Raw genomic sequence first — 12,274 nt, 5'->3', positions numbered from 1 at the left:
ATTGCTGATTTTGTACAGCAAGTTTATGTACAGCACACTTACAAGATTGTCCTGGCAGGAATTTTGAAACTGACTTTTCTGTGACAGAGCCTCCATCGGGACGACAATGAAGAAATTTTATGTTAACAGTGACTTTGATTTGCAGAAGATGATGTTTACATCAGATGGACTTTGTGTCATTAAGAACGGCATATACAATGTTCAGCCGGTCAGCTGTGAACAAAGGACAATAAGAAGATTTTGCCAAAGTCACAGAGTGTGACAAAGTGGCATTTCAGCCTCTAAGTGAAGTGAGGTGATTGTCAAAAGGCTTTGCAGTGAGTGTCTTGATCAAGCACTGCACAGAACAATAGAATAAGTATAATGATCAAATAAACAAATATTGCCTAGAAATGCTCACAAAGCCACAATATTGCACTACATTGACAGTTCTGAATGATGGTTTAGGTGAATTTCATCTTTGGGCAAATTCTTACAGAGAAGCTGTTTAAAATTTGAAGCTATGCAATTTGCAAAGGCCAAGGTTAATAAACTGAAGATTCAGTATCTAGGTGAACATGTTCTTTGGTGTGATGAAGTGAAGAAGGTTCTGACTATTCTCAACAGCGTTATGGACATGGCTGACAACCTTCAATATATTCAACTGCTACGCGACCATCTGGAAAGCAAATTTCCAAAAGAGGAATTATGGCAAGCATTTGATCAGGCTGCAATCATCAAGAGCACTGATTATGAATTTGAAAAAGACAGCATTGCATGACTAATATTCTACTTTCGTACCAAACAATGACGAAAGTGTGGCAAGAAAGGTATGTGAGGAATACTCCAAATTAATGGTTGTGGTAAAAGTCATTACATATTCCATTCAGATTTTCAGCAATTTAGTGGATTATGCCTTAAAAAATGACTAGTTTGAAGAAATTTTCAGCTCTGGATATGTATCCAGTGTTGCAGGAATCAGATGCCAGTGGTGAGCCTGGATTTAGCCTTGTGAACTTGATTATGTGTAAATCCAGAAATAGATCACCTGAACAATTTGATGCGAATTGTCATAATTTCATCTGGACAAAATATCAACCTGAATGCAGTATATAAACATTGGACCGCAAATAAAGAGAGGCTCAAAACGTTGCCAACAAAGGAGAAGATAAATTACTTTGGTCCTCTTTTGGTCATGCAATGTATGTAATGTGCATAGTGCCTCCATTATTTGACCTCCAGACTTCTGATCCAAGCAAACAACTTTGTTCATTTTAGCAGGTGGAATAACAGTAACTGTAAAATAACATAAATACACACTTTTTACTAGTTCATAAACAAACTGGGAAACAAAATGCAATTGACTTCTGCTCAGCAATGTGCTGCTGAGATTCTGCACAGACCCCAGAAAAGTTAGAAGCAACACTGAAAGAGTGGTGGGGAAATATTGTTAATATGGGATGGAATAGGTTTGAGAGCAAGAAATGATGAGCAGTATCCATATGGGTGGAGGTAAGAAATAAGAAGGTGAAGATAGCACTGGTTGGGCCTCTAGCAGTAGTTATTCCATAGGACAGAGAATAAATCAGGAGGGCATGTAATAAAAGCAGTAGGTTAATCATGGGTGACTTTAGTTTTCATGTAGATTAGGATAATCAGATTGATCGAAGTAGCCATTAGAAAGAACTCATCATAGTGTGTGTTTGGGACAGTTTCTGAGAATAATCTGTTCAGGATCCGACCAGGGACCAGGCTATTTTGGATTTGGTAATGTGTATTGACACAGTTTTAATAAATAATATCATAGCAAAAGGTCCCCAAGGAAATATTGACCATAATAGGATAGCATTTTGCATTTAGTTTGAGATGGTGGACATTGGGTCAGAAACATTCATGTTAATAAGGGCAGCTGCAAATGACTGAGGGCAGAGCTAGCTGGACTGAACTCTAACAGCAAAGACAGTTGAGGAAAAATGGCAGATATTTAAGAAAATAATTCATGGCTCACAACAAAGATATCTTCCAATGAGGAAGAAGGATTTTAGGAAGTGGATAAGCCAACCATGGTCAACAGGGGAATATATGCATAGCATCAAATTTGAAAGAACAAAACATACAATGTGGAATAGATTAGTGATAAACCAAAGGATTAGGAAAGTTTTATTAACCAACAAAAGATGACCAAAAACAATGAAGAAGGAGAAGATAAACTTTGAAGGTAATATCAAGATGAAGACCAAGATAAAAAGAAAGATGCCAAAGTAACACAGGCCCCTTAAAGAGTGAAGCTGGCGATATAAAAATGGGGAAAATTGAAGAGGAGTTGAATAAATGTTTTATATCAGTCTTTCCAGAAGAAGGCACTAATAGCATTCCAAAATTACTAAATAATAGGGAACAAAAGGAGATTAGGAAATAAATACAACTATCACTGGAGAAAAAGTGCGAGAGAAACTAATGGGGCCGAAGACTGTTTTACTCCATGGACCTGATGGGATGCACCTGAGGATATTAAAAGGACTACAGGTAGTTATTCTAATGCGATGGTTGTATTCTTGTACAACCCCACATTATAGAAAAATGGTACTTTAGAAAGAGTGCTTAAAGTGTTGGTGCTATAATCAAGTTACAGCCAACACACATCCTAAAAACTCACAGTTTAGAAACAATGTCCCCAATTCATCAATCGTTTTACAGCAAATTTGCGTTCACAAAATGTGTATTATAGCAGAACAACCTGTAACTCCAGAGATAGGAGTGCACTGGTGGTAATCCTTGGATTCAGAAAAGTCCCAGAGGACTAGGAAACAGCCAATGTAGCCCATTTATTTTAAAGGAGAAGGAGTCAAAACGGATCAATTAGCTTAAAATCTATTATTGGAAAAAGGTTAGAGTTTATTATAAAGGATTAATAGCAGAGCATTTAAAATGTTTTTGATTAAACAAAGTCAGCATGGCTTTACTAAGTGGAAATCATGCCTGACAGATTTATTAGAATTCTTTTAGAGAAGGTAACAAGCAAAATAGATAAAGTGGCATGTGCCCCTTGCCTGATGTGGGAGCTCAGGGACGTGGCTGATGTCCCTGACTCTTACACTTGCAAGACGTGTGTCCAGCTGCAGCTCTTTGATCTCATGACGGCTCTGGAGCTGCGGATGGACTCACTGTGGAGCATCCACGATGCTGAGGAGGTCATGGATAGCATGTTTAGTGAATTGGTCACACCGCAGGTTAGAGTTGCTGAGGGAGACAGTGAATGGGTGACCAAAAGACAGAAAAAGAGTAGGAAGGCAGTGCAGGTGTCCCCTGCGGTCATCTCCCTCCAAAACGGGTATACTGTTTTGGATACTGTTGGGGGAGATGCTCACCAGGGGAGGGCAGCAGTTGCCAGGATCATGGCACCGGGGTGGGCACTGCTGTTCAGAAGGGCAGGAAAAAGACTCGTAGGGCCATAGTCAGAGGGGATTCTATTGTGAGGGGAGTAGATAGACGGTTCTGTGGCCAAAAACGGGACTCCCGGATGGTATGTTGCCTCCCAGGTGCTCAGGTCAGGGATGTCACTGATTGGCTACAGAACATTCTGAAAGGGGAGGGTGAACAGCCAGTTGTCTTGGCGCATATAGGCACCAATGAGGTAAGTAAAAAATGAGATGAGGTCCTCAAAGCAGAATTCAGGGAGCTAGGAGAGAAGTTAAAGAGAAGGACCTCAAAGGTAGTGATCTCGGGATTACTACTAGTGCCACGTGCTAGCCAGCATAGAAATGAAAGAATAGGCAGGATGAACACATGGCTTGAGGGATGGTGGAGGAGTGAGGGGTTCAGATTTGTGGGACATTGGGACCGGTTCTGGGGAAGGTGGGACTTTTACAAAATGGACGGTCTACATCTGAACCAGACTGCAGCTATTGTCTTTGGGGAAGTTTTCGCTACTGCTGTTGGGGAGGTTTTAAGCTAAAATGGCAGGGGGCTGGAACCAGAAGAGAAGACTACTAGACAAAGAGGTGGAAACTGGAGACCGTAGGGATCATGAAGGGGAAGAGCAGGCAGAGAGCAGATCGAGACAAAAGAACTGGCGGCCTGAAGTGCATATACTTTAATGCAAGGAGTATAGTGTGTAAGGCAGATGAACTTAGGGCTTGGATTGGTGCCTGGGAGTATGATGTTATTGCAGTCACAGAGGCTTGGTTGAAGGAAGGACATAATTGACAACTAAATGTTCCAGGATATAGTTGCTTCAGACAGGACGGGGGGGCGGCGGAAGTAAAAGGAGGGGAGGAGTTCCATTGCTGGTCAGGGATGATATCATGATTGTGCTAAAGGAGAACACTATGGAGGGCTTGAACAGTGAGGCATCATGGGTGGAGCTGAGAAATAAGAAGGGTGCAGTTATATTGTTGGGGCTGTACTACAGGCCTCCCAACAGTGAGCATGAGGTAGAAAAACAAATAGGTAAATAGATTATGGAAGGATGTAGAGGCAACAGGGTGGTGGTGATTGGAGATTTTAATTTTCCCAATATTGACTGAGATACATTTAGTGTCAGAGGTCTAGATGGGGCAGAATTTGGAAGGAGTGTCCAGGAAGGTTTTTAGAGCAGTATGAGCTGAAAATGTGTTGCTGGAAAAGCACAGCAGGTCAGACAGCATTCTTCAGGAAAGGGCTGAAGAAGGGCTTTCCTGAAGAAGGGCTCATGCCCGAAACGTCGATTCTCCTGTTCCTTGGATGCTGCCTGACCTGCTGTGCTTTTCCAGCAACACATTTTCAGCTCTGATCTCCAGCATCTGCAGTCCTCACTTTCTCCTTTTTAGAGCAGTATGTCAATAGTCCAACAAGGGAATGGGCCATATTAGACCTGGTGTTGGGGAATGAGCCAGGCCAGGTGGTAGAAGTTGCAGTGGGGGATTTCTCTGGGAACAGTGACCACAATTCTGTAAGTTTTAGAATACTCATAGACAAAGTGGTCCAAAGGGAAGAGTGCTAAACTGGGCCAAGGCCAATTATATCAAAATTAGGCAGGAGCTGGGAAATGTGGTTTGGACACAGCTGTTTGAAGGGAAGTCCACATTTGATATGTGGGAGGCTTTCAAAGATAGGTTGAAGATAGTGCAGGATAGGCATGTCTCTTTGAAAACAAGGGATAGGAAAGGCAAGATTCGTGAACTGTGGATGACAGGAGAAATTGTGCGATTAGCCAAAAGGAAAAGGAAAGCGTATATAGGGTCCAGGCAGCTAAGAACAGAACGGGCCTTGGAAGAATATCGGGAGAGTAGGACTAATCTTAAATGAGGAATCAAGCGGGCTAAAAGGGGTCATGAAATATCTTTAGCATGCAGAATTAAGAAGAATCCCAAGGCCTTTTATTCTTATATAAGAAGCAAGAGGATAACTAGAGAAAGGGTTGGTCCACTAAAGGATAAGGAAGGAAGGCTGTTTGTTGAACCTGAGAAAATGGCTGAGATTGTCAATGATTACTTTGTATCAGTGTCCACTGAGGAATGGGAGGTGATGAATGCTGAGATTAGATAGAAGTTTGTTTATTCTGTATCACATGGACATAAGGAGGGAAGATGTCTTGAGTAGGCTAAAGGAATTAAGGTGGACAAATCCCCAGGACTGGATGGGATTTGTTGCTGAGGAAGGGCGAGGGAGGAAATAGCTGGGGCCCTGACAGATATCTTTGTAGCATCCTTAAACACAGGTGAGGTGCCGGAGAACTGGAAGGTTGGTCATGTTGTCCCCCTGTACAAGAAGAGTTGTAGGGATATTCCAGGAAACTACAGACCAGTGAGCCTGACGTCATGTGGGAAAGTTGCTGGAGAAGGTACTGAGGGATAGGATCTATTTATATTTATCAGTGATAGGCAACATGGTTTTGTGCGGGAGAGATTGTGCCTTTTCAACTTAATAGAGTTCTTTGAGGAAGTGACCAAGCTGATAGATTAAGGAAGGGCTGTAGATGTCATATACATGGACTTTAGTGAGGCGTTTGATAAGGTTACCCATGGTAAACTAATGGAGAAAGTGAAATCACATGGTGTGTAGGGTGTACTAGCTAGGTGGATAAAGAACTGGTTGAGCGACAGGAGATAGAGAGTAGTAGTTGAAGGGAGTTCCAGTTGTACAGATCCCACTTTCCTGGACTAGTGTCCCAAGATTTAAAACCCATTTCTATGACACAATTTTTACCCTTAGGTTTGTATCTTTAGTTTAATTTGCCTTATGACAGTTTGCTCATAGCTCAGGAACTATCACAGAGATTATTACCCTTGCAAATATACACACTGAGTAAAATCAGGAAAAGGGTTATTTGTAAAGAAATGAATCCATGACAATTGTACACTGAACAAGGACTATTACAGTGTTTGATAAGGAGAAAATTCACAGAGTTAAGTTCTGATCTTGCACAGTTTTTCCTTTATGTGCATGTAATCAGCACATTTTGATCTTCAAAAGCCCCACATTGTTTTGAAATGAAATGTATTTGTATACAATATGTTCTGCGTCAAGTCATATCTGATAGTGGGCCAAAGTAAATTATATCCCTCGAACAGCTGCATCTAACCCTGGGGAATACAGTGATTAGATTAAACCAAACCAGTACTGGGAAGCACAGATATTACTGGCTTGGATTCAGTATAACTAGAACATAACTGGACAATTTGTCATTTAGCTTCAATTATTATTCACGGTCACATCAGTATTACATTTTAATGATCACATAATTCCCTTCTAAACTGAGAAATTTATCACTGCATGGATAGCACAAATACAATATCTGTTCTCTCCTTATTGATCCATTTTTTTCTCATGGGTTAGCCAATGTGCTGTCTAATTTTCAGGTTTCTAATTGGTTAATTTATATTTTCAAAGCCTCCTCAATCATTAAACAGAAACAAACAAATATATAATCCTAATACCAGGCATTGAATTTCCAGGGTCCATTCACTTCCACAAACTACGGCAGAATTGGCCCTATTTATTTCCTGCTGGAGCGATGGGACTTTCTCAGATGACGAACCGAATTAATTAACTTTCAGTGACACATTGCCAAGAGCAACAGCAGTATTAAGCTGGCTTCTCCATACAATCAGGGAAGGTGGTTAGAAATGACATATCTAAAGAAACATTGAAGGATTTCTATTTAAGGGGGCATGGGTAAAATTCAATGGCAGCAGTAATTGTATTCAGGATTCCACTAGGAAAACAAAAAGAATGGAGGGAATGTAGTTTTGTGGAAATGGAGCTCTCCCTGTCCAAGAGTATAAAGGTATAGGGCAAAAAAATCCTCTTTCAACAGGATGACAGGAGCAGTCCAGTTAGTTGTCACCAAGCTGCAAGTTTTAGAGGTTACCTGCAGCAGGAGTATGGCACCAAGAAACTGGATCCAGTTCTGGAAAAGGCTGAATGAACTCATATGATCTGGCAATGGTTAGTGTTTACAACTCTCAACTAACAGCTGTCACAGTCTTCTGTATAGTTCTAAGCTGAAAGTGTCTTGTGGTGCAATGGTACTGCCCCTACCTCTGGGCCAGGAATCTTGGATTCAAGTCCCACTTGCTCAGAGAAGCATAATAGCATCTCTAAACAGTTAATCGGAAAGTTCTAGCACTGCTCTGAACTATATCCCTTGCTTTCAAGTAATCCTTACTCTCCAGCCTCCATCTCAAACCTCATTTGATTAGGTATTCCTCACACTCACACTTAACCAATTACCCTATTGTTTCTGTTCCTCAGTCACTATTAATCTTGTGGCTCCCACAAGTCTGAAACAATCTTTCTTTGATACATAAAAGTATTGAGCTGATATTGAATGTATTTCTCCAAATCTCACCATATGATATATACACACATGATGGTATCATTTCCATAGTAAAAGCAAGTTACTGGGGATCAGAAATAAAAACACAAAATTCTGTAGAAACTCAGCAGCTCTGGCAGTATCAGAGAGAGGAACAAAGTTAACGTTTTAAGTTCAAGCAATAACTGCTTCTCATTCTACAAAAGAGGGAAATTTCCAATGTTTTCTGTTCTTAAAACAATTTAGCTTCTAACATTTTGTGATTAACAACAATATAATGTAAGATTTTGTGGTTCAAATTAACCATAATTTTAAGATCTACATCAATTACAAATGACTGAATTAGTTTTGGGAAAGAGGCAATCTAAAATGTTTCCTAGCTCTGATTAATTATGGGACTCATTTACAAGTGTGTTTATATAAGTTAATCGAAACAAAGTAAATAGCCTTTAATAAGGCAGTGAATTCAGTTGTTTCACAATGGTGTACCAGCTCACAGGATCTGACTTTGTTGGACATACTCCATTGTCCTCTTCTGTTGACTGAAATTGTTCTTCCATCTCTTTTCCATTCTAGCCAGTACCCCAGTTTATCTTAAACTCTAATTGACTTCCCACTGCATGACTAGTTTGTGATCAATCTCTGATTGGCTAGGTAGTGTGTGTCCATTCCTAATTGACAGAACAAGTTTTTTTATTTGTTTGAGAGCATGTACTATTACCCCCGCCCAATGATTTCATATCATCCCAAATGTCTAATTGATTTATCAAAATATTCTGGGAAATGTGAAAGCCTATCAACCTCTTAACTGTTGAAACAAATTAAATGAAGTTACTTATCAAAAACCAGACTGATTATTTTGATCTCCAAAGAAGTGAGTCAATTAGCAATTACCTTAACACCATATTGAAGTATGTTAAACCCAAGGCCACAATAGTGTAATTGCTAGATACAGAAAAATACATAAAAATAAAAGTCCAAAAATATTATACATGGACTTGTTACATCCTTTGAAGTTACAGAATTAAACTATTTCAAAACATTGCTGTGTCCTTGAGTAAAAGCTTTTTACGTCAAAGCATTTTCATATTTTTTAGCCTGAGTTTACATTAATGTAGGACAAAAAACTGCCACAAAACTATAAACCCACGGCCTTACTTTTGACCTGGACATATGTTTATATCTCAATACAGAAGTTTTTTTTAACACCTAACCACAACTAAACAGAAATTAATGTAGTTCTTCACTTGCTTAATTCGTTCAAATGGACTGAAAAATAACAATTTTATAATAAGTCACTGTCCTTTTCACCCACCTATCAACCTCTTCTAACTGTTGATGTATGAAGTAAATTAAATGAAGCTACTTACCAAAAACCAGACTGATGTATTTTGATCTCCACAGGAAATGAGTCGCATCAGAAAGAATTATCAGCAAATATTTGACTCCTCACACTCTTCCTATTCACACTTTCCCATTGCAGGAGAAGATAGCCAAAATACAGGGAACAGACAGAAAACTAGAGGTAGAATGTGTTCAGGTCCACTGTGAGCCTGATGGAGGAGGACACACTCTGGCAATTGGCAAACTGGTCATGGTACAGCCATTGCTGATGGAGAGATGGGGTTGGCTTCAGAGACCAGGTGATAGATTGCCACATGACACTGCACTCTCACTCATGTTGAATTGATATCAATGGTATATGTATATCTACATAATGTTAATTCAGAATCTAATTTCACCCTATGATCAATCTAAACTCAATTCTTCCATTTCCAACACGTACAGAGATGAAGCTGGCAGAGGAAGTATTGCAGGAGGCTGAGGAGTCCTCCATAGAGGAGCATCATTTTGAGGATGCACTGTTACATGATTCCTCACACCATCCACTCACACCTAGTGCAGAAACACTCACCTCAGTCAATCCAGTTTCACAGGTCGAAGAGGTGGCATGTGGTGAGGAGCACTTCAAAAATGAACAGGTTAAGTGCTGGAGACAATGTCAGCAATGGAGAGTCCTCAGAGATATTTCAAGCTCAGTTAGATACAGGTGCTGAGACTCTAGGCTCCAGACCTAAAGGAACTTGTGAGATGGTTATTGAGGGGCAGTGGTAGTGTCCCTACCTCTGAGCCAGCAGGCCTGGCTTCGAGTCCTACCTGCATCAGAGGTATGTAATAACATCTGAATTTCCAGAGGTCATGGACATAACATGAAGCTGAGTGAGTGTCAGGAATAAAAACAGAAATTCTGGAAAAACTCATCAGGTCTGATAGCATCAGTGGAGAGAAAGCAGATTTTAACACCTTGGTTAGTGACCCTTCTTCAGAACTTTATTTTTGTTCACTGTCATGTAACCCCAGGCAATTGTATTGATTACCATCTCCGTTGAAAGAATGAAGGATCAAATGTGACAGGTAACCCAGTATATGCTGATTCATAACTAGGGCCTGCACATTATGGTTGACAGTTTATAGAACTTCCTTCAAATTACTGCAGTGGTAGCTGAAAGGCAGCCAAGTTCTCGCCTCTTGATTCACAGGGAAGTGACAGTGGACCCTCAGATGGAAAATGGAGAAAGTGTTCGTGCCTCTTCCTCGAAGCCCCTGCTACTGCCACTCGCTGTAGTGACCAAGTTAGCCTTGACACAGCTGCAGGTTGGGCAGATAGGCTGGACCACTGTGGGCTGAAACATCCAGACTCCACTGAGCACTGAGACCGGTACAAACCAGGTGGAAATACCAAAAAAAAGAAAATATCTTAACTGCACAAAAAGATTTACTTAACTATTTGTTACTGTTCCACACCACTGATGCTTTCTGTTTGAATTTTAAAACTATTTTATGTGAGTTACCCATAGAGGGCTAGATGGAAAACCTGCAATGGATGCAAAGCTTACAAGTGAAGCCTGCAATTTTGCAAACCTTACAAGTGGAGCATGCCTGAACAAGAGAAATTAAAATTGTGGCTGCACTGGACATCATTGGCATCAGGATGCTTCTCTTCCTCCAAAGAGGAGGTTGCTAGATGCTCTCTATCTTCATCTTACGACAGTTTCACCCTCTCCCTGCAATGCAATGTGGTGAAGGACACAACAGACCAGAGTAACCCTGGAGACTCTTCATGAGATCCATTGAATGGAGCTTCCAGTTCTGATAAGCCCCTTGAACTGCATCTGAAACAGTCCAACAGTTTGTTGTATAAGATCCCCAGTGATGATGTGGCTCCTGTTGCACTTCTTCTGTGCTTCTGTTGGAGGATTCCTCACTGAGGTCACCCGTCAAGTACGAGTCTTCTTGACTCTGTGATCATCAGTAACTAAGTCTGATAAATGGACAGAACATGAAGTTCTGACAGCTCCCTCAACATCTAGCACAGACTTACATGATGTTCTTGCATTTCTTATGGTACAGCTGCATAAGATGCCCTCATTTTTCTTTGTGTGTGCATTAAATATTTGATTGCTTCTCTTGGAAGGGGTGTAAAATTAATGAGATAACAAATGGTACCTTTGATTTAAAACTCTTTTATTGTCACAGTCTAACAACTGTCCTGCAACAACAGGGAGGCTATAACATTTCATTTTTTAAAAAGTTACTATATCTTTTTCAAAGAGCTATATTTAAATATTCAATGTTATTGATGCTTGTGCCAAAACAGATTGCATTGTTTTTAGACAAAAAAAACAGAAGTTGCTGGAAAAGCTCAACAGGTTTGGCAGCATCTGTGAGAGAAATCAGAGTTAACGTTTTGCGTCTGAAGAAGGGTCACTCGACCTGAAATGTTACCCCCCCCCCACCGATTTCTCTCCACAGATGTTGTTCACCTTTTCCAGCAATTTCTGTTTTTGTTTCTGATTTACAGCATCCGTAGTTCTTTCGACGTTGTTTTTAAACATTTTCTTCTAGTTGAAGATGCCAGTTGTTTTTCTTTAATGAGATGTATTATCTCTGTTATATTGTGATTCAGTGCAGTACAAAAGAGGATACCAACTGTTTAATGCGATCAGATGTCTAAAATGGTCTTTCTTCAGGTTTGGCTGGTTTGGATTGGATGTGCAAAAAGTTCCAAGTCCTATTCTAAACTACATTGGAACAGCATTAGCAGCTTTAAGGTAATGACTGACACTTTCAGAAATGTACAGAACTGTCTTGATATTATGCAGATCTGTGTACACAGAGCTTGGAATTGTTCAAATGATATACCTTGTAACCGGAATGGTAGATTCAATTTAATAAGTGTAAATAAAACTAACAGACAGCATCAATATTTAAATGATCAGAGTAATGAACAAAAATGTTGGGGCAGCTGACAGCAGATGTCCACAGTTCCCTTGTCATAGAAAGACTTCAGCGCATCTTGCATATCCTGAATCAACACTTTCTGAGGCAGTGTCTCTAGGTTGTTTGAACTAGAGCTCAGCTTTTCTGAGAACGAGGAGTGATTCGAGTCTGTGTATGCTGTGCAGGAAGCTGAGAATATCCTGGACTACATGTTCC

The 12,274-nt window shown here is 40.2% G+C and overlaps 1 protein-coding gene across 2 annotated transcripts in view; it reads left to right on the top strand.

Annotated features, from left to right (window-relative positions):
• The window catches only part of LOC122552844 (transmembrane protein 144-like), a 73,466-nt gene that overhangs the window by 21,042 nt on the left and 40,150 nt on the right, over positions 1-12,274 (top strand). For both annotated transcript variants that reach the window (XM_087985878.1, XM_087985883.1), the window contains one exon: positions 11,809-11,889. In XM_087985878.1, coding sequence (XP_087842004.1) covers positions 11,809-11,889 — 81 coding nt within the window. The remainder of the gene's footprint in view (positions 1-11,808; positions 11,890-12,274) is intronic.

This window comes from Chiloscyllium plagiosum, unplaced genomic scaffold, assembly GCF_037043375.1.
Source record: "Chiloscyllium plagiosum isolate Xiang-an unplaced genomic scaffold, Cpla_swu_hap1 HiC_scaffold_1, whole genome shotgun sequence".
In the NCBI taxonomy this organism is placed as follows: Eukaryota; Metazoa; Chordata; class Chondrichthyes; order Orectolobiformes; family Hemiscylliidae; genus Chiloscyllium; species Chiloscyllium plagiosum.
This window is presented reverse-complemented; position numbering and strand designations above follow the sequence as displayed.